The sequence below is a fragment of the Battus philenor genome, unplaced genomic scaffold (genome assembly GCF_028537555.1).
Source record: "Battus philenor isolate CCGP_79_NKW_IND1 unplaced genomic scaffold, ilBatPhil1.0.hap1 SCAF_12, whole genome shotgun sequence".
NCBI lineage: Eukaryota > Metazoa > Arthropoda > Insecta > Lepidoptera > Papilionidae > Battus > Battus philenor.
Window position 1 is genome coordinate 12,143,191 of NW_027181674.1, and position 27,721 is coordinate 12,170,911.

Here is a 27,721-nt window from a genome sequence, read left to right on the forward strand (position 1 = left end):
TAAGTGAAAGGAGCGGAAAAGTGAATGAACTAATCTTATGTTATGAGGAGGGATGAGGCTTTTGATTTGAAACGTATGAAGCAGGTGAGAGGGCAGGGAGGAGGAAACTATACGTACAAAACCGGCCAAACGACTTTATTCAACGGTCGCGCCATAGCGCGCGTTTTCGCTTATTTTCTGTTAATCCACCCCACCCTTTATAGTTGTTTTGATACGAAGTTTGCGGTGATTAAATTATTTATAAAAGTAAATTTTACTCACAATGATGTGTAACCGAATTCGATATATTATATTTGTAAAAGCGGTATCATAACAAGTGTTATTTTATTAAAAGTGAAATGAATATTTTTGTGTTCGGTAGATAATGGAATGTTCTAAAGACATGGGTTTACAAAAGAGGCATAGTCAGTTTAGCGATACTAAATATAAATGGCGGACAATGTTGATGTTTTCCATGTGTTTAGTGTTTGTTGTTTGTGATGGACAAGCCATACGGAGTGAAACAGATCCGTATCTACTAAACAAGTCTTTGGGACTGACTGAGTTACCTGGAGGAGTGTTGGCCGGTGGTCGGACATTGTGGAAATTTAGCGGGAGCCCGTATCTTCTCAGAGATGATCTCCTGGTTGAAAGAGAGGCCGAGTTGGTAATAGAACCAGGAGTAGAACTGAAATTTGCTCCAATGGTCGGTATTACGGTCCGCGGGAAACTTGTTGCTGTGGTACGTTGTATTTTTGTTTTCTCATTAGAAATAATAATAAACATTGTTGACTTTCTACAACGTAAATAACATTTCCATTGCAAGAAAAACCAGCATATTTTTATAAACTTCTGTAAATTATTTTTTAAACTGTTACAATTACTACAGCTATTTTGCCTAACACTACCGGTCTATGACAATTTTAAATAAGTTTTAACCGTTTTTCTCTATATTTAAATCCCGTACACCGTTTAATTTATGAGAAATCGTGTTTGGGAAGAAGATTATTTATTGTAAAAAACTATTTGAATTTGACTTAGATTATTAATACTTGTGATTTTATAATAAACTATATCAATAACAATGTAGCACAAAATCTTTTACAAATTGATTTGTGTTATGAATGGAAATGGTGATTTTACGAGTCTTATTAGAAGATGCATTCTCTTGTTCACTGCAACTTTAGTAAACAATCAATAATGTAAAATAGAACCTTCAATTCTGTTGATTTCAGAAGAAGAAATATTTAATATTATTGGTGTGAATAGTTTTACCGCACAGGAAATTATTTTACAGATGAAAATACTAAAAATGAAAAAAATAGTTTTCAATTCTTACTAGAATTATTTTATTTATGCAACATTTAGTAAAAGTATTTTTTATTAAAAGTTTTGACCTTTAATCGGAAAAGCAAGTTTTTGGTAATATTAATTTTTTAACTCTAAGTTATTTTTCCTTTTCCTTATATTAAATATATTATTATTATTATTTTTCTCAGTTCGTAATATGAAGAAATGTTGCATTAAAATCATATTCAAATTCACAATATTATTCAAGTAGTCATTTGCACGTGAGCAGGTAGCCTTGCGGTAGTGGACCGAGACTTACGATCGTAGATCGCAGGTTCTATCCCTGGGATACAATCTTTTATAATTCACATTTCATTAATTATTTAGGATTGCCACTTCTCAAAAATATATTTCCAGACCAGTATCCTTAGCTTACCAGAATACTACAATGCGATCGCCATTCCCCCTGCCAAGCGTGGCGATTATGGTATATCCCCCCACAGATATCTTCTTGCAGTGGGCGTCTCTGGGATGAAAGGAATTTAACATTATAAGTAGGAATCTACCACCGGCTTAGTATGCTTATACGCTGAGAAGAATCTGCTGAATAGAATCTGCCAGGCTATATATTATTAATTAAACTTGACAATGTTTGTTGTATATATAACATCAACTCGGCAAATGATCAACAGAGTTCCACACATTTAGATCAATTAAAAACTTTTGATTGCGATACGAAGATTATTTGAGATACTTTTAATTGTCGACCCACAAATAAGAAAAGGAAGGTCTAAGATATTTTATGGAACTTTATTAGTAAAGGCATAACAAGATATTTAAAAAGACGGAAAATTTAGTTCGACATACACTGAGAGTTTTAGCACAAAAACAAATTTCGTGAGAGATTTTAAAATTAGAATGTATCGTAGAAGTATATGTACAGATTCAACTATTTTCCTCTAGTAAAATCCTTCATGAACTTTCAGGATGTATTCTAGTAGTCTGAGCACGTACTAATTGAACTCGATTCATTCGAGTAATTTAAAATATGCGAACATCGAAAAAGAAAACAAATGGTTTTTCTGATTCATAAGAATTAATGTCAGATTTCATCATCGAATCGTTGCCTCGTTCTGCGCATCGAAACAAATTTTAAAGATCACGTGAACATATATGCCACTTATACAAATGGATATGTAAATGACTATTTTTTTTAACAAAATTAAAGCATTTAGTTACTGTTAAATATTCATATTAGTCAGTAAAAAATATTCTATTTTCAACTTTATCCTACTTTAACTTTAATTTACAAAGAGTAATAAATTTATACATTACCACAATATATTATTTATATCTATTAAAGAGATATTACATATGTTACACATAGCCTTGACATGGTTTGGAAACATAGTCTCTAATATTTTCTTTACTATAAAAAAATTGTATGTTAGGACTTGAATTCACGATGGCTTACAAATATGCGATAACGTAGGAGCTGATAGTGTTATCAGTGAACTGTGATATTGATTTACTCACCTGTTACTCGTGCCAAATATAGGACGCGATAAAATTATAAAAGGAAGCAAGTGGTAACACTTCCTATATTTTTTGTCTGTATGGTTTTTAGAACTATTAACCCTTTCCACTCCAAGGCGGTTATGTAGCATCGATAAAATTTAATTGAATTATAGTATCTTGCGACTCTAGAATATGTTTCATTCATTCGTGATTCAAACATTTTAGTAATAAAAATCTTTCCTGTTTTAAAATTTTCCGCAAAAAGAAGCATTACACCATGTCGAGTATCACTCGACAGTGGAGCTTGTGGAACAAAATCAGTGTCGAGTGACACTCGACATTGGAGTGGAAAGGGTTAAGCTCCAGTGCTCCTTTTGGAGCCGTCATCATCATCATTTAAGACGTAGTTCTCCACAGCTGGATATACCTTCTTTATGGATTTCCCATAAGAATGGCCGAAAGCGGCCAGTATTCAGCCACAACGTGGTCATTGGTTCATTGGTGGGTAGAAATCCCTCGCAGCGTTTGTCGGTCCGTGGGGTCTATTCCAGAATGTTAAGTCGCCAGAGGCCATCTGTTCGCTAACTAACCTAGGCACAGACAATTCAATTCCATCGGACTGAGATGCCGTAATTTCTGTGGTCTCTCAAATCAATACTCCATGTAATGAATGGGTGCAAAATTTCCCAATAGGAGAATTCCGATTTGGTAGTGCAAGAGAATGCACACACAGACGTTAGGGCCCCGTGCAATATAACAGTGCCCATTTATACAAGAATATATAGATTTACTGAAATTCAAAAAAAAATTGTTTAAAAAAGCATAAAAATCAAAAATGCAATAAAGAACTGTGTTAAAAATTAATTTATGTAAATAATGATACAATACTTAATTACAAGTGATGCAATAAGAAATAGATCAACAAACACTTTTATTATATGTTATTCATGTTGTATACTTTTGACATATAATATTTTATGTAATGATTTGCCTAGCAAGCAATTCCCAGCATGCCCGTATCAATTCAATGTTCATAGGAATGTTACTGTCGCCACAATAATTTTGTCTTAAATCATTCTTGTGTGTTAAATTTCAAAATTCGAACGCCGATTTGAATTTGGAAACTATCAGAATAGTTGTCAAGTTGTGCTGTAAAATCAGGAATATTTTTAGCTATCACCTTCCTCGTCACCAGGATTAGACGAGACGTTTATCACACAAATAAAAGAATGTCATCAATTCATATTGATTGTCACACTTAATACAACGATATTCTCAGAACAATAAACACGCTTGGAAGCGAAACCTGTTAATACACCTTACGTCGCGATATGAGTCACTTGTATCGAAGTACATCACGCGCAAATAGAACGCAACTTATTTGCATAAGCTGACACGGTATGACAGTATAGATGTATTGGTCCAGTTGCATCTACAGATTTTGACTATCATAGTAATGTGTTGTTTTTATTATCTATTGTAACTTTAATTATATATGACAAACTGTCATTAAAAAATTCTCTACACAGGTGTCCTTTGTATAAAGACTTTAATGCTACACAGGAATTTTGATTTAAAAACATTTATAAAAATTCAAATCATAATCATGTGGCTAAGATTTTGATATGGATTTTTATAATTTTTTTTTAATCAAAGAACCAAGAAGACAATTATCTTTATTATTAAGGAATGATTTCATAGACAAGAACTAAAAAAATAGTTTCATTCACCAATTTAAGGTGGAACATCAAATCTAAGCATGTATTTTGTACGTTTTACTTTAGAGAATTTTAAATATTACAATTTCTTTTTTAAATATTTAATGGAATCAGGCGTTACCTCGCGGAAGTCCATTCTAAGTAAGAAAAGGACCAATATTTTAAATAATTAAATAAATAAAAATTATTGCTAAATATTGGTCCATTCATCATTTCATTCATCATCATTCATCGGTCATTTCTTTTTTAAACCTTCTTTACAGTTTATAGACGCCTACTGCAAGGTTCTCTCTAAATTTCGCCACGATAACCTATATTACGCAGTCCGCATTTAGTGATAAGTTTTTTAGTTAATTTTTAAAGTAACCCACTACCTGTATTAGCACCCGATTTCGGTTTAACGTGAATTGGACGTCCTGACTGTACTTTTACTGACTAACATCCGAATTATTAGTGATTCATTCATTCTATATGTGGAACTCAGTTCAGCTGTCTGACCCTCTCGACCTCGGCATCTCGGACGCTCATTCAATCGTGTCGTAAATCTCCGGGTGACCCTTTCGACATAGATCCGCCGACGGTACGAATCGAGGAACAAAACTATTCGCTACCGTTCCTGTTCTAGTATATATGACATAACACAACGCATTAGAATACCGTCGATCTCAGAACATATATATGCATATACTTATTATTTCAATATATATGTTTTATTGAGTTAATAATGTCTCACACGCCCATTCAAATCTCGTGATTTTTGCGATTAAATATTGTAACTAATGTGTCAGAAAGATCGATCCATATTTATAACAATATTTTTTTATTAATAAATATTTTTATTTTGAAAAACCTATATACATTTTTACGTTTTTGATTCATTCATTTAGAGTTCGATTCATTAAAATCTAATTACGTTAACATATATTTGTAGATTCTTTGTCCAGTTTACAGTTCTTTGCTCTATCAATTTCCATATGAACAAAGAATGCGCGGAACAATTATGCACAGATCTCTCCTATAACTTTAATTATATTATTAGTCATTATTTTAAAATATTATCACTGTCAGAGCAGAAAACCTCGCTAGACCTTCGGATAACTTTAAATACAACTTGATCTTGATTCATCACCATATTTATCAAATTCTCATTGTTTCCTAATGGAGCTTCCACCGAAGTGATCTACTTGCTCGCTTACTAGCCTGGCATCCTCCTGATTTTATGAAATTGTAGTACGTAGCGGCCTGAGCTGATGCTTTCCAGGGAGTCCTCGAGATTCACCAAGCTCACCTTCACCTTAGAGAGATTTAGATTAAGCGCTGTCAGCACCCTGTCACTTCGCACCTGCGGAATGTACTAATGTCACTTGGGCAGCAGTGCAAGCTATGTCAAAAAAATCTTAGTACTGTCACTGCTGCTGCAGCTTACTTGGTTTCAGCTTTTACAGCTTCTTCGGAAATAAGTTCACGGAACGGAAGGGTCTGTGATCTTATCAAAAAATTTACACCTGTACAATCGAACTCCAGTTGCAGGTTGATGTCACGTACCAACATCTCTACCCGAGTAGAGGTGATTAGTGTCGTTGTTAAAGTACTAAAAATACAGCGAAAAAAGGAATTTATTAAATATAGATACTGAAAAATATAATAATTAATATTTAACTCGTGTATATATTAAATGTAAAATGTTATAATAATATCATTAAATAGTCCCAGATATAATATATTTATTTATGAAATAACTTACACAATTCGTGTGCATTCGATAAAAAAGTGATAAATCGCCTTTCGCTAGAAACCGTTGAAGCGGATGTTTCATAATATGCTTTCACTTTTAGTAAAGGGAGACTTTTTTTTTTTCTTCGAACGAAACCAGTCTGCGATAGCACGAGCTGGCCGAAAAAAAACTTTTGGTCCTTTCGATAAAAAATTACCTTTGTATAATGTTACCCAAAGTTCATTTTATTCGCGACGTTAATATTCTTTTTATATATTTTTTTTCATAACAAAAATATTTTAATGAAACAGATAATTATTTTTTAATACGCCGGTTTCGCGTAATTTTTTTTTTGTAATTAAAAAGACGAATTTCAAACTCGTTCTTCTAAATTTAAAAGGTGATTAGTCATATGTGTTAAAACCTTAAAGGAGTCTACATACAGCTGCTTTGTTGTCAATTAATGTATGTTAAACCTTATCAAAAATTAATGGATGGTTTAAGGGTGATTGAAAGTAAGTGTACATTCACCTTATAAAACTGTTACACCTATAACTAATCACCCTCTATATTTATGAATTTAATGCGTATTACAAAAGGTAACGATTAAAATGTAAATTAAGAAAATAAATAAAAATTCCAATAAGATACTTGAATGTGCGAATAATTAATATACTCAAAACATGAACGTATATAACATAGGCTCAAAGTTTGAGAAACGCTGACATGGGTGTGAAGACGGACGACCTGTCTTAGGGGAGATAATGCGTGTGGAAGTATTCACGGGTTTATTGACGCAGAGTTCCGTCGATTATTTTTTAAATTTAAATATGCAGCTTACACATGAAGTTATAACGGAATCCTTATAAGTTAATACCGCAGGTCACTCTAAGGAGCGCCCGCCCAGGTATCTAAGAGCTTATTAGGTTATATTGTATGAAGTTTAAAGGCTTTAGACGAGGCTCCCAAGGAACCTTTCCAGCTTAGTTACGTAAACAAGGTTAAACTAAGCACCTTTCGCGTCAGATGCTAATAAACCTTTAGTGTCGAGTCTGAAAAAATTTTTTTTTTATAATGCGACAATTTTTATAGAGTTAGTTTTAATCTAATTTTCTAAATGCATGGCCTTTCACGTTTATCTTATTTACGGATCTTGACATATTTTAGATACGGAGTCCTAATTAAACATTGGATTCGTTCGGAGATAACATGTGTGCATACGTTTACATGCCTACGATAAAACCATAGACCGTTACATAGTTATGGTGGAACGGTTAGAACCTGTTGTCATATTCACTTGAAAGAGATAATATCAGAATGCGTAATGCGTATTTCATTTGTTAGTAATAATGTAAATATGAAAAGGACAATATATATAAAATTAGGGGGACAAGAAAGTAATATCGCTTTTTTTAAGCTAAATTCACACGACTGCATTTTTAACAAGTTTTTATTTCTAATCAACAACATTCGTTATCAACAACTTTTTGCCATCTAGTATATAATTTCTTCCAAGTACGTAATGGGATACAAAATGACAATCAAATATCGACATGCAAAAATGACATTACTTTCTGGCAGTGGCGTACCTAGGGGGGGGCGGTGGGTGCGGTCCGCACCGGGCGGCACTTACCTAGGGGCGGCATTTTTTATATTTACTTATAGTTGTAAAAAGCAACTTATTCATTTTATATTTTTTCTTTCTTGAAAGGGAACCCGTCCTTTTGGAAATTAAGGACGCTCAAAAATACCTGCAAGTAAAAAGGTTAAATGTCCACCGATGCCATATAAAACTAAATTCTTTGCAAACACATTTCATGGAACAAAGAGATATGCTAGTACAAAACGCTATTATAGCAGCCAAAATAATTTGTGAAGAGTAAGAGATGTCGACTAAGCGTCGAGTTAGAAGGAGAAAAAATATGAGTGGGGAAAATTCGACGTTGGGACGTGGGGCTATCCTTAGAAGAAGAAGTACGAAGAAAAATGTTTTCGTCTATGGACAGAATTATCAAGGAATAAAAGAACGCTTCGGTCAGTTGCATGGCCTTGTAAGAAAATATTCGTGTATAATACCGTGTAACCTACTAAATGAAGAATTTGAATGTCAAATAAATGACTTGATTGACATTGATAAAGAACAGTTCCGTATTAAAAAAAAAGAATCCAGGTTTTTATGGCTGTACCTACACTAAAAAAAGAGGCAAAACATTGGAAAAACGGGGAGAAGGGCCCTTTTGATCTGCCAAAATTTATTCAGCAGTATAGGTTGGAAAATTCTGTTCCCAACATTGTAATTTTGTTAAGAATTTTTTTACCAATTTCAATCAGTGTCGCTAGTTGTGAAAGAAGCTTCTCAAAATTGAAGTTGAAAAAAAATTATCTTCGTTCTACAATGAGTCAATTAAGACTACAAAATCTTGCAATATTATCAATAGAACAAGAAATTACAAATAATATAAATTTTTAAAGCATTATACACAATTTTTCTAGTATGAAAGCTAGAAGAGTAGATATTATTTAAATATATTTACGAGTGCATACAAATATGTCTAAAAAAATTACTCTGTGTATTAATTAATATTGATTAAATAACTTAATAATTTATTTATGTGTAATTAACACAATTTATTTATTTATTAATTTATAAAAACCACAATTTGATTGACTTATAAGAGAAAGGGCGGCAAACTGGAGATCGCCCCGGGCGGCAAAAGTTCTAGGTACGCCACTGCTTTCTGGTACCCCTAATATATAGTCTATTCTTTTATACGTTACGGATGCGTTGTATTGGTCTCATGTAGATTTTTCCTGTTTACTCTACGACTGAATGTTTTGAATTCAGTTAGACGTTTATGATTTATTCATTTAAATTTTAATCCATCCACTACGATCATCGACTGTAAAAAGTTACATATGACAGGCGGCAAAAGTAATGTCATAATGTGATTATGCCTTAATTATTACAAATGGCGCCAAATGTCATTGCGCTTGACATTTATGATGTAGATATATAGAGAATTATAGATATATAGAAAATTGATTGTCAATAAACAATGGCATTACTTTTGTGCCACCTGTTATATATCTGAAATAATTAACTATACCATCATGCTAAATGATTAGATTAGACTAATAGATGACAGGTATGATGTACAATACATTTGATATAAAAACTAGGACATTAAGAAAAGAATTAAACCTGTAAATAAGGTAGTATAAGTTCTCAGCTGTTTTAGGGTATGCGACCAATAATATTAAAAAAAAAACAGTTAGAAGCGTATTTCTTAAGAAAAATGCCAGCAGAACTAAATTTAATAGAAACTAAATTCCGAGCTTAAAGCTACGAGGGTTTCAGAGCTAGGAGGAAAGGATCTCGGAAAAGCTCACAACAAACTCGGCCGGGTCTTTTTTGTGTTATTTTTTACAATATTCTTAAAATGGATAGAGAAGTTTTTATCTATTGTACTTCACAATTATATAACATAATAATTTAAAGATACTACATTGCAGCGTATTATAATACCGTTCACAGTTGCTTACAAAAGTGTTACTACTTTTATGAAACCTGGATAAAGGTATAACAAGTTTATCTTTATTTCTAAAGCGAAGTAAAAATCATTTCTCCTACACAACGCATATTATGAGTTTTCTCCTATAACGCCCTCACATGTACAAATGACTTGAGATTAACTTCCTAGTTAAAGGAAACTCAAATCGAATATAGATAAACTACGTTATGAACTAAATGTTTATTTTTTATTAAAATCAAACTAAGAATATTGTAGTGTGGGCCTTCCCACCCTCACTAGCTGGACCGACGACAAAATCAAGGTCAATGGAAATAGTTGGATGTGGGTAGAACAGGACAACTCATTGTGGCGATGTTTGGGCCAACCCAAACATATAAAACCAAAATTATATAGGTCCAAACCTATACCTCGCTTTGGGCGTCTAGCAGCCGATATGATAACGAAGAAAAACATTATTTGGGGTGAATATAAATAACAATAAGTCTCACAGAAACATGACGTGTTGTACGGAGGACATGAAAACACGTTTTAAAAGTACTCCGTTATAAGGGATTATACTACTATCTCATAAAAGAAGTTAAAACTTAACCGTTTTGATAAAATTTCGTGGGGAAAATGTTATTTAGCTTGTGGACTATTTCACGCAATTTTAAACAATGGTTATTCCATTGAGTTTTTCTAAAATGAGTTTTTTTTTTGTTTTTATCGCACTCTACTAAATGCTACTGTGATTGAACACGTGTGCTGTGTACACATGTACACACGGGGAATCCGAACTTTGTGCTGACTTGCTGCACACGCACACTGTGTCTGTATTTCTTCGCGTAAAATTAAAGTTTTTATCTACGGAAAATTGTATTTGAGTGAAAGTTTCGCAGTTTCAGAAAGATTTAATTTCCCTATTCGTAAATTACAAGTGAGTGCATAATTTTAATTATAAATATAAAAAATCAGTCTTTCCGTAATATATTAAATATTTTAACTTGTCAATGCATTTTATTTTTATTTCTGTATACATCTAAAAATATATTTAAAAAATTCACAACTGTTAAATAGCAAAATTATGTATTTTCTGTAAGGGTTTCGATTTACACGGTTTTGATTTGAAAATTTGTAATTTTCGATTTACACGTTTTTCTCAGGAACGTATCAACCGTGGAAATCGGGGAATAGCCCTGAGGTTTTTGCATCTTCATCGGAGTTCGCGGGACTGATGGAAACTGCAAGAAATATCGCTTATAAATATATATACCATTGAAGCAACTCAACAGTTAGTATTTAGATTAACTAAAAACTCTTAGTCTTGTGAATGTCATCATCACATTGATATCGTTTCAAAGCGAGTTTAAACTTACACTATAAAAAGGTTTAGAATAGAAGCCTTTAGGTCTTTCACAAACAAGGTGGAAATAAATGTACATGATCAAATAGCCTTTGTCAAAAACAACAAAAAAAGTAATTCAAATTTAGTTCAAAATATGTCCAATTACTAAAAACCACAAAAGCAAAGGTACATTACCGTTATTATGATAAAAATTGAAAAAAAAAAACAATGTTTCCGCTTCCGCGATTAATACACGTGGTATTTATTTGGCTTATTTAATCGAGTAGTTAAATATAACCGTAATTTCGGTGCTACAGTTATCCGTTGCGGTCGAATTGTTCACCGGTTTAACTAGATACCGTGGGATTACCAAAAAATGTAACAATTACGGACTGTATGTATTTTTTTTTCGTACAACATAGTTTTTCTAAATTATATGATAAGAAAAAGGTTGTAATGAGGTAAAAATTTGTTGAATCCGAGGGTACTCTTGTGTTCAGTTATTTACAAAGGTCTAAGTTATGCGCCTTCAGCGACACTTTGAACCAGATAAGGATATAAAAGACGAAGAAGGAACAGCATTTATAATCGATAAAAAACAGTAATAGAAGTGCACTGAATGACATAACCTAATAAAGAAAGTTATAGATGGACCGTCGACGTAATTAAGGTAGTGGTAAGTCGCTGAACGAGAACTGCTCAAGATCAGTCATTATTGCGATCTATAGTGGAGATCTATGCCTTACAGAGGACTTCTATTGCAGAGTAGTCAAGCAGGTAAAATAGAAGCATTCTATAGTGTCGTATTTGTTAACACACTTAACGTCATTCAGACAATATGTCACTGAAACAACAACATTTTTTTTTACACTAATAAGTTAATAGAGTTGTCAGATGATATTATTAACTTTAAATTAAAATAATTTATACAAACGTCCTGTGTTTTGATGTAAACTTGGTCACCCTAACTGTATGGATGTACTCAAAACAATTGACCTTGAAAACAAATACCAAATGTCATCAATACGTACAAATTGTTTGCCCCACATATATTGCTATCTTGTGATTTATTGGACGAAATTTATATAAAATGCAAAGTCAGACATTTACTATATTTGAAATTATATAAAATATGTTTCAAGGAGATTCATACAAAAAGGTTTGAAGATTACGATTCGTTTCTATAATAAGTTATACCAAATAATGTTAGATAGTGAGATGCAGCTGTATGAAACTACACAATTAAATATTAAATTAAAAACTATTTACAATTTTCTTAAAATAATATCGACTATAGCACCGCGGAAAGGGGTGAATGTATAGCTGATTTAGTAGCAAGAAGGTTGAAAGCTATTTCACTTATTTCCAATCACACTATAAAGTGATCACTCTGAAATATGTAACATTTTTTTTTTCTAATAACAAATATATGATAGATAAAATAACAAATTTTGAAAACTGAACCGCTTTTTCTTACTATTATATTATTACACTGTTTATTATTTCAAAAACCAATGGTTTTTAGTATGGGTGTACCATTGGTTGATTGACAGTAAATAAACTATACATTCACCACTTTAAAGTTTTTAAACCTGTTACCAATCATCCTGTATGTTTCTCGCAATCAATTACTAGAATACCCTCGTTTTTAACTCCTCAAACTAGTTTAACAGACCTCCGATAAGAATTTTTTTTGTAATTATTGAATCTATAATCCACATACAAGTGTCCGTGTCTTGGTTTTTACAATCACTTGTAAAATTTCCGATTTGTTAGGCATAAGTTTCTGCACGTCGCTTATTTTACTGGGCTAAGTTACTTTAGTCTCAGTAATTATTGTTTTTATTATTAATGTTTTTATCATTGGCGTCTTCTTTGTTTTTCCCAACGCTCTCGCAATGTTCAGCATTTAACATTACGATTCGTATGACAAGTACCTCATACAGAACACTTTCTCGTAATTTTATTGATAAACACAGGTAATAAAACAATACAGATTTTCTCATTTTTTAATATTACTAGTAAATATACGAATAAACGTTTAAAACGTTTCTTATCATACACCGGAGCTTGACCTCATTACTAGAGTACGGATACTGACCCATGTTTGTTATCCGAATGACTCAAGTGTTACAATTTATTTTAATTATTTTTATTATTACAATATTTAATAATGAAGAATAATAAACATGGTGATATAGGATTATTCGTTATATTAATATTTACGTTACATAATTACGTAGTTTATGTAAATTGTTATTAAAATAAACTTTGATTTAGGCTTTACCAATTCCGGTATCATCATTTTAACTGTCTCTCATACTTATTGGAGTAAAAAACTCTAAGTTATGGGTGTATCTTGTTGTTTTACGTGACACAATACAATTAATAATAAAACAAATGAAAGACAAAACAAACCTTTCCAAACAATTTTTAATCGTTTTTCAATATCAAATCGGTTTTAAAATAAAACTTTTTTTTGTAAAGACGCACTATGAATGAAGGTGAAAATAGTACAAGTTGAGTAAGAAATTAAAAGAATAAGGGAATAAAAACGTTTATGTGAAATAAATAAACCTAAAACAAACAGAACAGAAACTTATGTATATATGCAAATATTGTGTAATTGGGAAAGTAAATAAGTGTTTTAATTAAGGATGCTATATATTATAAATAAGATTGTAATATCCTGTCCCATAAATGCGATAGGGAAGAGCGAAAGGATCCCAATAGTGGGACTTTTAAAAAAAATAATAGAGCGTAACGAGTTTTATCGTAAAAATAGCACTCATGAATGAATTACTATTATCACACATCCTTTTGTCTTGATTCACTATGTGGTCAATGACTCATCGCTTATCGGCGTATGTTGCCCGATGCTGAGTAATAGGTGTTGTGTTACATCCCAATGTTTACTATATGAGCCACCGTTCGTTGATAAACTAATTTGTGACACCGTAGTGTAGCAGATTGATAAATCTCTGTTGTAACTGTGTGACCATTTTAATTGAGTTTATTTATACGTCGTCGCTTCAGACCATAAACGCCCATTGTAAGGCATAGGTCCCCTAAAGATCTAAGGGGGGATATGGCATTATAGTACGGCAGGCGGGTTGCCAATCTTAGTATGTAGTATTATCATACGCAGAAGACGCTGCTGTCAACCCTATGTAATAATTGCACAGTGTTTATTATATATAAAGACTTTGTCTCGGTAATCGAACTCGCGACCTACGTAGTAAGTGACAGTTCTTGCCGCTAGGCTATCACTCTATTTATACGTAGTATAACTTTATTCATATATTTATATTACCCACATAAGATCATTTAAAGTGATATCTTGTATATAGGAGCATATCAGCTCTTCTGAAAGCGCTCAACTTGACAGACATTAGAATCCGATTGAGTTCCCCTATGGCATCTTCCCTTAAAAGCTAGTTATCAAAGGCGCCCTGATTTAAGAAGTGTCCAGAAAAGACGAGTTTTTAGGGTCACTTTTACAGTGTCCTTAATATAGTATTATAGTAATTTATACCCTTCCTTTATTATTAATTTATTTATTTGAAACTTTTGTAAATAGAATTGCTGCGTTGTAGCCCAAACTCACATCCGAGACCTTCTCTAGAGGTCTTATAACCAGTAACTCTATAGTATGACCGCTTAGTGACTTTCGTAGGTTCCAAATCCTGTAAGGGTCCGTATCTAAAGATTCTTCTTCGATCTTGCATATATACCTTCAGCGGTCTACCATTATTGACACATTTATGCTGCAAATATCAAAGTATAGCAGCATTTTATTTACACTCACAAAGCGTTGTATTAATGATTGGTTTTAGGTACTTATAACTTAAGTATGTACACAACATTACTACGTTTGTTTCTTAGAAATATACGACTATAGGCCTATGTACGATATTCACTTTCACAAGTTACAGCGTACTTTGAGCGACAGTAACCGCAGCTAAAGAAACCTACCAGCAGTGTATTGCGCAAACTTGCAGTCCTCTCACTATATTAAGTTATTATTACATCAAATAATTTGTAAGAAAAGGACCAATATTTAGCCACTCCCGCACATGCAGTGGTAGTCGTGCAATAAAATGCACCGCCCGCCAGCCCCATGATAAATGCGTATGCGGCAAACAATGCGAATCACACAACCGCCACCTCCAAATTACTCAACACGCGTTTGACTTCTCCACGGGGCACCTTCAGGGGCTATGCTACACCGATTAGTGCCAAACACAGATTCCATTTAATATCGAATAATTTGACATATGTGTTACCGAAGCTATTGTACCGCCTGTTAGAAAAGCATGGCTTGATTGTTGACAGCGCACTGACAGATTGAATCGATCGATACACCCCCATCTCCCCGCGCATACCTAAGACACGGTATAGTAGTTTCAGTAGCGCTATAGCATATGAATATGATGATGACAATATTGACGCAAAGCTGACGATGAGTCTCTGTGTGCCAACGACCAAACGGCATTAAAAAGAAGTAGAGTACCTATTATTGTATGGAATCAGGCGTTACCTTTCGGAAGTCCATCCTAAGTAAGAAAAGGACCAATATTTAGCCACTTCCGCACATGCAGTGGTAGTCGTGCTAAAAAGGATTTAATGAAATATATTTGATTTGATTAAATAAAATAACAAGACGACAATGGAACCTACCGTTTCGTGAAATCAGCTCCGATGAAGCTGTAAAAGCTCCCGGGCATTAACTTCAACCGAGAATAAGTACGACAGTGTAAAAGAAAAATGTATCAAAAGGATACGGGCTTTACAATAGACACAAACGTTCGGCCGTATATAGTGCGTCTCTTTCTTTTTGCACGATCATGTTTTTCTTTTTTTTTTATTCTTATTGTTACTTATATGTTCTTTGTATTATATCGTCCAACGTACGGTATTTATTTTCGGTAGGATCGACAAACCATTATGCAAACATCTGTTAATTTTCGCAATAAGATACTTTCTACAATGCCAAATTTTCATACTGCGATATTAATTGCTTATATTTTAATATAAGTACATTAAGGGGACCGGAAAGTAATGTCGATTTCTTAAGTCTAATTCGTCAAGTTTTTATTTTTAATCAACAATATGTTCATCTACGTTATCAACAACCTTTTGCCATCTAGTATACAAAATTTTCAATGTAGGAGCGGTAGAAATCAATCGGTTTTTCTGTAAAATATATCGACAGAAACCATGTCACTTTCCGATCCCCCTAATACCAGTCAATAGCTATTTTTTAATTTCACTTTATAGCTACCCAAGTTATATCTGCAAATTTTGTGGGTTCCAGGAGATAGTGTAAAGAGGGCGCCTAGCCTAAAACCTTTAAGGTCACGAAGTTAGAAGGCTGCCTTGAGGACCCTCGGATCGCGCCACAAATTATAGTTTGACAGGGCTGAAAGAAAGCCTCTTAGATCGCTTAAACGAATGCTTTATAGAACCTCGCCTTAGACTATCACTTGTAGATAATATATATTATTTATTCATATATTATTGTTACATTTTTAATAATCAAGAACAGATGTATTACTTAAAAACAATGCCGTATAACCAGTAGGGTGCGTGAAACTTACCTCGGAGGTATTTTATAAGGTCACGCGAACACAGTACATTTGTATCTAGGTCGCCGCGATCGCGGTACGCCCGTAAATCTTGCGCAACGGTGTCGTCTCACGTCATGCCTTGCGGTGTTTTCTACCGGGATATATTTTGTTAATGTTTTTTGTATTTTCAAGACGTTTTGTTAACTTTGTTTTTAATTATAAATAACTGCCTCGGCACACTCTTTACCTTATAAACTTAGTTCTCCTATCGCAGTATAAAATAAAACATAAATAAATAAAAGACTATTTCAAAGTGATCACTTTATTTAATGTCTCTATAATTAACAACGATTGCTTTCAAAAATAGGTTTTTCATTAGTATGAGAAAAAAATATTTTGATTGTCATCAAATTTTTATACTTTTTTATAATCTTATTGCACCTATGACTTTTAATATTTGACATATATATATTTTCGACGATGTGTCTTTCGGCCCGTCGGCTTGTCGGCCAAATGACTTCTAGATGGTCGTATTAGAAATCTATGAGGGAAGCCTATGTCCAACAATGACGTCTTAAGTTACCCATATTGTACGAATTGTTACTTTTTCTACTGTTTTGAGGTCTTTGACATCGGTTTTTACCAAATTTTCGTACATTTTGCTATTGGGCTATATAATAATGTTTCGTGATAAAAGTTTCAATGTTTATTTGTATGATAATTACGGTGTACTTCATCAGTTTATCGCGTACAAGATGATTAAATAAGATATGACTGTAAAGATAGCGTACAATTAGAATTCAACATCAACTTCATATATATTGAACAATTACTAATATAATTTACTATACAGCTATGTACTGAAGAACCTCATCTAGATGGATGTTGCATACCACATATTATGTTTAATGAAATCAGGCGTTACCTCGCGGAAGTCCATCCTAAGTAAGAAAAGGACCAATATTTAGCCACTTCCGCACATACAGTGGTAGTCGTGCAATAAAGTGCACCGCCCGCCAGCCCGTTGATAAATGCGTATGCTGCAAACAATGCGAATCACACAACCGCCACCACCAAATTACTCAACACGTGTTTCACCCCTCCACGGGGCATCTTCAGAAGTTATGTTACACCGATTAGTGCCAAACACAGAGTAAAACTCTTCATTGCACGACTACCACTGCATGTGCGGAAGTGGCTAAATATTGGTCCTTTTCTTACATATTATGTTGGCTGATCATTTATTTGTATCAGTCTACATCCATACATCCACTGTTGAATAAAGGATGCGATCTGCGATCTTCTGCTTCTTCCACCGATGGACGCCCACTGCAAGGCATAGACCTCTCCCAAAAATCCTGCGGTCCTGCGCATCCTGCGACCTTAACAATATCGTGGATCGAGCTAGTAGTCGCCACTCGAGAACCTTTCGGCTCCAATAGCGATGGGTTGTACATACGATTTGTACCGCCCCTTGCCACTTCAAACGGGCAACTCTTCAAGTTACGTCGGGTGGCCGTGGTCCTTCTGAAGGTGTTCTCATTTTTGATTAGACCTCGCAACGAAACTCTGAACATAGACCATTCCATACCCCCAATACGTACAAATTTAAAATTATATTGCAACGTTTGTACAGGAGAGGCCTTTGTGCAGCAATAGACATGCAACGTCTGACATGGTCATGCTATATTTGATATTGATGATTAATATTTGCATATACACTATGGTTTTTAGAAAACGAAAAGCGTTATGATTATTATTTTTTTTATTTCTTAGCCAAATTATGCCTGGACAATTTGGCTCACAAAGACACTCGATCAGTGATCTAGCACGGATAATGTTGACGACATACATGAATTAATATAGTGTAATATAATATTAGCTAGATTAAAACGACCACAGTTGCGGTAACGCAACAACAGGAACGAATCACGTTCCACAAACGTGTCGTTTAACGTATTCTTGTTGCTGCCCTAATCTACTGCGTCCCATTAATATTACAATATATGAAACATTAATATCTCATTTTGCTTTACAACATAGTAAACTTTTCTATTAGCCTTAAACGTTTAATTGTAAAAGAGGGAAAGAGGAGAGCGAAAGAGAGAAAAGGTAACTTGTAAAGAGTGTAAACTCATCTCAGAGGTATTCCTATATAATGTTTTAAAAACTATAATTAAAGTTATTCGTATCAATGAATGTAAGCAACGTAATTCTTAATAAAAGTTTCTTTAGCTAAAAAGTTTAAATTATGCAGGCACTGGAAAAATACGAGAAACGTAATGACTATTGAAACTGCGCATTTGATAGTTCGCTATGAACTTTGCTCGATTGACACTTCTCTTTTGATCCTATAGACGTTCACTGCAAGGCACAGGTTTTCCCTTAAAATATCTATCGGAAGATTTACCATAAATGCCACGCTTGGTAGGCGGGTTAAATCGCAGTATGGTTTTATGGTACTCAGAGAACGCTGCTGCACATTCTGTGGAATCTTGTAGGCAATGGCAATCCTATATAAAAAAGGTACAAAAGTATGAATTATGTAACACTGCATCTTGGGAATCGAATTCGCGAACTACGCCCGCAAGCATCAGGTCTCTACCACTGGGCTACCACACCTCTATTGTACATCACTAGGTTTAATATTCTTGATAGTCTAATTTTTTTCTCATAAGTCATTCGAATTCTGGCGGGCAGCTCATAGATTATAAATGTTTTTACAAAAATTAATTTATACTTGAGTGACATAAATCCGAAGCAAATATATTATTTTATACATTTATCCCCATTTTAGTTTTGATAGCTTCAAGAAAAGAAAATTTTTAATTTAAAATTTAATTTTTTTTAATTTAATATTTTTTTATATATTAAAAAGTTATTGTATCTAAAATAGGTCTAAAAAATTGCTCCTTGGGTCTAACTAAATCTAAACTAGACGGAAATATAGTCGGCTCAACGTAACCTTCATACTTGATCAATAAAACCTTGCTTTGAATTCTCTATAGACGTCTCACATTCATCAAGATGCCTATCAGGCGCTTTGTGCTTTGAAGGTTCAATGACGCCAGACATTTATATTTTCCTTTATAGCAGAAGTGTTTTTATTTATAAATTCGATTGGTAACATGAACTAAAAAAAATTTTACTGTTATAATTAAGCGTATTTTGTATATAATATTAGATATATTGAATTTGCTCATTAATCGGCAAACTGATCATCCATGACAAACATACATTTACAATATAAAATCGTTATATATATATATATATTAAAAGCTGTACAGATTGATTGGTTATAGATAGAAAAGCTGTAAAGAAATTAGTGAAGAGCTCATTTGCTATAAAAATCACACCAAATCACTTTGTTTACTTTCAACTAAACTTTTTCTTTGCTAGACATGAAAAAGAAAAAATTACTTTAGCTACCTCGTCACAGCTGAGACGTCTTATTTCACGGTTTCTAGAAATGCCATTTGGACCGTAATTCTGCGCTTGATTATAGTGAGAATTTGCCCGATTCCATCTGAACACTATGTTTACCTTATAATGATATATCTTGGTGGGTTTACTTCGAGTTCGTGCAAAGTGGAATTTTATCTTTGTTATTTATTCTAAAATTGTGTTATATTATCTACCGTTACTGTTGTGTACAGATAGTAATAAGTTTTAATATAAATATGTTTTGATCAGGTGTTATAGTTGAAAATATTAATCTTAATCTCTCATTTCCTTCCATTTCATTATGACTCGTACGTGACGACTTCATTATTACCATAATTATTTCATCTGTAAGACATCCACAGCTGGACCTAGTCCTGCCCCATATATTTAAAATGACGTTATCAAATACCACCTTATTGGTAGGGGCATAATACACTGCGCTTACCGGTCCTTGCGTTTCAGTCTAGAACCTAAAAGTTCAGCGAGCATCAGATCTGCGCTATGTGATCCGTCCAATTTCAGTTTAACTTGTCAATCAGGATTATTTATTTTCGTTCGTCTACGAATCTCGTCATTCCTTATCCAGTCTTGAAAACTATAGTCCTGTATGACTCGTGCGACTGTCAGCTTGACAATGAAGACCAGAGTGGCCGAAAAGTGGCCAGTTCTGACCGAAATGTGGTCTGGTCAGAAATGGAGGCGTCATATTGTATGACGGAGGATCAAAACAGCTCTTCGCCTAGATCGGTTTAATGATATTAGACTTCATTATCAACAGTTTCACCGTGTTTGCAGTACTAGAACACTGAGAGTGAAGAATTACAATTTGTGATGTCGCTTTTACGTGTACCCTGTGCAAACGCAATTGGCGTTTTGCATCTTCATTTGGAACTATTTCAAAGAGACATTTGCATCACTAATTACTTACATGTTAATTGTAAATGTTGCTTTTAAAAAAATTCTTCTCTCTTTCGAACAAAGCAGTATCGATTTTGTTTAACGATCTCATTTATCGACATCTTTGTGCAATGTTAATTAAACACTTTTTGAAGTATCACAACTTTTATTACGTAATTAATTATAAGTTTTACAATTGTCTCAACCTCGCTGAGCTCCTTCTGAACGCCCCCTTGCCATAGAGTATCCAAATCTATCCTTACCCTTTGTTTATTCTGCGTTCATACACATACACTACAGTTGAAGAAAAATTAATGAATATTTATAAACTATTCCTAGATATAAAGTACAGCTTTATTATTGTCGACTGCTCACTTTCAGAAAATTATGTCATTTAAAGTTTAAGAAGATTCTTAATAATAATTCCCGCCATTGATACACGATGTTGCAGTCGACAATTGATTTCGTGTTGTTTTGCGATCCACTATAACGCAGAAGTCGTGCTCGTTCGACACGATTAGAAAGCTCCGGGTTGTGTTGAAAAATTTACAAAGCTTCGTAAATGTTATTTGATATTAAGTCATTTTTAAAAATTAACTTATGATGTCATGTGACTTTCAAATCTATTACCTTATTGGTTAATCAACTTTTAAAATCAAATAATCCAAATCTTTAATCATACGTTGTTGTTGCAAATTTGTGCCTATTTATTTATAAAGTTATATATATGTTTTCATTTTCCACTATATATAATTTACAATTTCAATTATACGAAGGTCCTTAATAAAATAGTTATAGCAATTTGAATTATATATTCGATTTCATAACATCGTACCATCGTTAACATTTAGTCGTTCGTTTCAACTTGTGCAAGAAGCGAATGTTTCGTGTATCTATGCACACAATGCACTTTAGGTCGATATGACCTCTGTTGAGAAACTATCAAAATATCAATTGTTCTGTTTTTGTAGACTTTGTATATACATATCTGGTGTATTAGTAATTCCATTTCGTATCATTAAGATCACAAACGTGGTCTTTATGAGCATTGGCCTTTTGCACGTACAAAAATAGTCCTGCAAAGTTCCCTTACGACGTATTCCTCACTACTGAGTATCATAACTTCTCTTTTTCTTTGTATATCGCCGCTGATTGCCTTGTGGTGTTAATACAGCCGATCAGAGAGCTTGAACTGAAATTTGGATCCCCCTTTTTGGAAAGTTTGCACTGTGTTAAATCATGTTCGTCTTCGGCGCTGTGTATTGCTTCAGTTGCTGGTTATCGTCCGTGGTTCTAACCTGATCGGATTAGTGAGCGGCCTCGTTCGCTCCAGTTTCCGATGATCAAAAGTTTTTTCAAGTTGTCAGCATCTTTCCTCGCTAAAAATTAAAAAAAAAAACTCGCCATATAGTAGAAGGCGAGTGGACACTATCTATATTGATGTGTTGGTTTTACGAGGAGTTCACTTGTAACATTCGTCTCCAGCGCCACATCGACGCGTAAATATTCTATAAAAGGTCGAAATAAAAAATATTTGCTGCAATAACTGTGTGCTTATAGTATTTGTTGATCAATAAATACACATAGAAAAGTTAAAGAGACGAATTAAATGTTTTTTTTTTTAATTAGTCAAGGGTCATCTGGATAAAACCTCCTTGTCCTTTAATGGCCTTTGTAATTATTATATCAAGATAAAGTCTTTCTGTTGCTTGAACACTTCGCAAACTTAGTGAACATCCTATCAACTTCTCTTGTTTGTTTGACTTCTCGACTGCAAAAGTAATATTATTCAATTTTATGTCTCTAAACCTTATGGTTCCAGAGATAACACGGTGAGTCAATACACAGATGGAAATTTATTAAATATTTAGAAGATATATCATTTTAAATGTGCGAAATAGCTAATTGTTCGAAATTAGAATGCGAAAATATAGGTCCATCTGTATAATGGAATTTAGTGGATATAAATGAATAATAATAATAACTTCAATACGAAGGTTTCTTACATTAACATCACTCATGGGTAATAATGTTATGTATGCATGCATGTTAAACATAAATGTCTAGGACAATGGCTATTGTGGCTTCTTAAACACCAACGTGTGTGCAGTCACGCGAATCGACTTCGTGGACCAGTGTCCCTAATGGCAGGTGTGTTTGTAAATTAATTACATTGTCTGTTCTTCCTGTTGACAAGAGAACCGTTAGTAATATCTATGAGATCGAAAGAGACTTATAGACATTAGTTTGATGAATAAAAAAATAAAAGCATAGTCTTTGTATGTTGTATATTTAAATTTTATTCCGGTACATAATAGTAATAAATTTGAGAATAGCGATGTAAACAAAGTTAGTACTAGAAGTAAAACAGAAAAACTTTCTATGCCTTTTTCTGAGCTATATTTCATATCTTACAATAAGCTTCCATAGAATTATCTAGCAATAAATAAAAATGTCCTTAAACAAAAACTACTGTAACAATCCTACTATACCATAAAGGATTGTGTGATAACAAAGATTGAGCGCAAATAATTACTGTATTAAGTACATTTTTGAAAGTACTTTTTTTATTATAAGGATCGATGGTCATCATACATTAGCGTCTGTGCTTTTGTTTTACATTTACGTGTATTATTGCCGAATTTTTTTTGCTCACGTTTTGCATGTTACAGTGTGTAAGTTAAAAAAAAGTGTCTTAATTTATTGCTACTCCATATTACCATCTAAAGGTTTTACGCCAGTATTTGTGCAGTGGTTGCCATATTTGACGCATCGATAAATAGTCGTCCGTATTATACACGCAGTAGTTAGTGTGACAAGATATCGCTATTACCGCATGATGGACAATGTTAGCCCAAGGGGGTCTGTTGTTCGACGGACAGCGATGACCGCTTCGCTCTTTAGCCCCTGGGCCTCGTGGAAGGTGAGAGTGCTTGAACTTGTCTCTGTACCGTTTTGAAAGTAATAAATATCAACAAAAAGTTTTGTTGTGGGATTCAGATTAGATCTTCCCAGATCAGGGAGCGTATGGAAACCGCAAAGTATTTAAAAATTTGAAGGATATAAGGAAGCAAAAATTCTTGTTTTTCTCAATTTCGTTTTTTTTGGCATTACAAAAAATAATAATAACTTGTTATACAAAATATATTATGTAAATACAGCTAGTTTTGATGAACATCTATCTGTCACTGTACTATTGTCTACAAAAAATATATACTCCTCACATGTATACCTCTTTTTAAAAATATCTTTATCAGACTCTTTACCTCTGTAAGTTGAAATGCTTAAATTCTTTTACAAATACCATCATACGATCATAATATTCATAACGTAAAGTTGGAATGTGATGTAGACAGATAATTAACCTAGTTATTCTCTTGTTATATAATTTGGAAGAATATCTGCAATTAGTCTCATTTACTAGCTAAAATAAAACGAAAATTTTATTAATGTGATTTAAAAAATACGTTATACCATTGTATAGTTTTTAGTCTGTATTTAAAATTCAATAAGTCTATGCTATTGGAATTTAACGAATCAAAATTTAAATATAGAAGCCGTTTTTACATCTTAATAATGACATTGAGAATTTTAAACTTAGAACGTGAACGCTGTAACTGGTCTTTCCATTCAATGTTAACAAACAGGATTTACACGTAAAGATCATTCTTACACGAATGTAGGATCCAATATTTTATTTTTGCACAACAACGGTAATAAAGGTCAATGACATGTCAGAGATCTATAACAATGGAATTTATGCGTAACGCAGAGATTTTGAATCAAACGGCCACTAAAACAAGACAAACATTTCATTGACACTGCAGTACCAGATAACATCGTCGCGCTCTGTTTGTGATTTTAACGGCTTTGAACACGATTTTATAAATGAAAACATAATGTTGTTTTTATATATGAATCCTATTTGTACGTTTTATTGTGAATAAAAGGTCTTTTGGTTATTGCAGACTAAACACACTTTTATTTATTTATTATTTTATTCTACATAACATAACATTATATTAAAAGTACAGAAGTACAATTGGTCTTATCGCATTTATTACGATCTAATGTTTAATGAAATACATTCAGGAATATTTAATTGAAGTAAAATGCGTAATAATAGCCGGTGCAAAGTGAGCAGGCAACCCACTGGGTGAATCAACGATATATGTGCAAGACCAGTCATCGTAACGGTCTTTAGGGGAAGCCCCGATCAAAAGTTCCTATTGAGAAAGCTCGTGATTCTTTATCAAAAAATAAATAAAAAAATGAAAAAAACCAATGACCAATTTCACAAACTTTGACAGTGTATGTAGTCAAAGTAATAGAGTCGATTCCAACAATAATATTGTGAAACATTTACGCCAGTGTAACGGAAATCCTCTCTACGCCATCCTGTGCGATTGTCTGGATAAAAAACAATAGTGCAATTCTATTAGTGTTTTCATTGTGCGACTAAAAATTATTAAAAGCTAGTAAAATAAAAAGTTTAGTTTACAAACCTCAATTCATTTCAATTTTCGCTTCTATACTAAATACGAAATTGTGTTTTGAGATTCCACCTGTCAAATGCAACTTGTAATAGAACTTGAATACAATATTTTAAATTTTTACAATTTCTTTACTCTCTATTTTATATCATAGGATATAAAAGTAATCGGATAAAATGGCAAATAATTATCGCAAAGGGCGATTTATTTCAAACAATGGATTTGGTTACTAAGAAAAATAGAGTGGCTGGTCAAGTGATTGCAAATAGATGTACATACGTACTAATACGTACGATTACTTATAATTGATGACTCATAAAAATACGACAAAATTACGATGTATATAACACAGTTAAAGCACAAGTATACATATATCCAGTGATAAACAGAAGTAAACATCTCCATCTATTACTGTCGTATACAAAATAATACAATGTAGTGGAGCTTTCTTGAGCTTTTGAAATCTGACAGAGATTTAGTCTTTTTTAGAGCGGCATATATAACTCGTTCCACAAGCGTGCAGCTTGAATAGTAGAGAATTTTTCAAGTTAAATGCTAAAGGTAAAGAATTTTTTATTGCAGATTCTCTTTATAAACACCAAGCATTATTTGTACTCAGGAAATCAAAAACGGTATTTAAGATAAAATACTAAAAAGGAAAAGATTAGTACTGTTTATCAGGCAAAGGTTCATAGGAAGCTATATTTGACCTCAGAATTTCATTTATATTTTAATTTAAAAATTAAAATTACTATTAGTTTGTTAAAAATCAAAAGAAATTTATCGGCGTTAATATCTAGATTGTTTTGACTAATTTATATAAACTTAGCCAATAGGTATGACTATGGAAGTACTTCCACGAAATGGTTACTTACCTCACTCTTGATAGTACGGATAACGCTGGGATTTTTATCGAGAAGATATTTCTCTTCTTTTCAGCAGATGGACCCCACAGCAAGGCATAAGCCTATCCCAAAGACCGCAACGACTGGTGATCTTAACTATATCTTCGATCCACCTGCCACGCCACGTCTACCGTTATTTCTCTATTAAACTTAAGTAATACACTTAAGTTTCTTCCGACAATTTTCCAGCGTTAACACTACGAATTGATAGTGCAGTTATTCCGAATTTTTTTTTATATTCCGATAATAGTCAACGTTCACAGTTCGTCCATCGGATCGCGTATTAAGTGACAGCTTAAGCGGAATTTCCTCCTCTTTGTGAAGCGACCTAAGAGGTTGACAACCTTTAAAAAAATATATTAAGCCACTATTATTAATAACGCAACCTGACGTTTTTGAGCTTAGTCACTGAAAAGATATTTAGGTTAAACGTCTTCCACTTAGAACCCAGAAAACCCGTAAATAACAATGAACAACAATAATTTACATTAAAAAAAAATACTAAGTTTAGTCTGTAGGTTGTTATTCCACAGATAATGTATGAACGCAAACACCTGTGTACATTAACAGTCGTTAATATTAGCGTCGGTCCGAGCACGTTCGTTTTAAATTCCACGATGGACACGGGAGAGGCATGCTTTGTTCGCCGGAAGCCGATGTCTTCACGCCACATCAACCAACGGCAGCCAGACGAATGAAGTTTAATTTTTTTTCGTCTCTAAAAATCTTTAAAATCAAATCTTTTCACAGCAAGTTATTATTTAAGTGATTTTTTTATTATAATATAAAAAATGGACTAAATAAAATAATGCACACCAAAAGGTAAATATTGATGGCATTATTTTTGTTTTCACAATTATTTTTGATATTCTCACGTAGCTATATCAATTAAAAACTATGAAATATAAAAAAAAATTATATACAAGAAAATGCACACACAACTAATCTCAATTTGTTTATCCATAACAAGGTAAAGATAAAGATTTGTTTACATGTATTTTTGCTTGTACCGTCGGGATTCTTTTTTTTGCTCCTATATTGATTGTTTCTTTTGCCGATATAACTGAGGTTTTGTAAAGATTTCTTTTAACATGTAACATATTGTGTTCTTGCATTGTCTCCCGTTTATTCTGTGAATGAATGTGATTTTTGGACAACTTTGGCCATCGTGGACGACAAGACTTTGATTCACTGCCGAATTATTTTTTATTAAATGAATTTAGCTTACAGAATGTGCCATAAAAAGTAATTACAACTCAATAAATGCGCTTCATAGTTTTACAATGTTTTACACAGTACATTCTTTAGTAGTTTAGAACACTTTTAGAGCTTGTGT

General features: G+C 33.1%; 1 protein-coding gene across 2 annotated transcripts in view; it reads left to right on the forward strand.

The window, feature by feature from the left end:
* The first annotated feature begins 136 nt into the window (after positions 1–136).
* The window catches only part of bark (protein bark beetle), a 55,088-nt gene continuing 27,503 nt past the window's right edge, over positions 137–27,721 (forward strand). For both annotated transcript variants that reach the window (XM_068776858.1, XM_068776859.1), the window contains exon 1: positions 137–721. In XM_068776858.1, the coding sequence (XP_068632959.1) occupies positions 365–721 (357 nt within the window). In that variant the 5' untranslated portion in view covers positions 137–364. The remainder of the gene's footprint in view (positions 722–27,721) is intronic.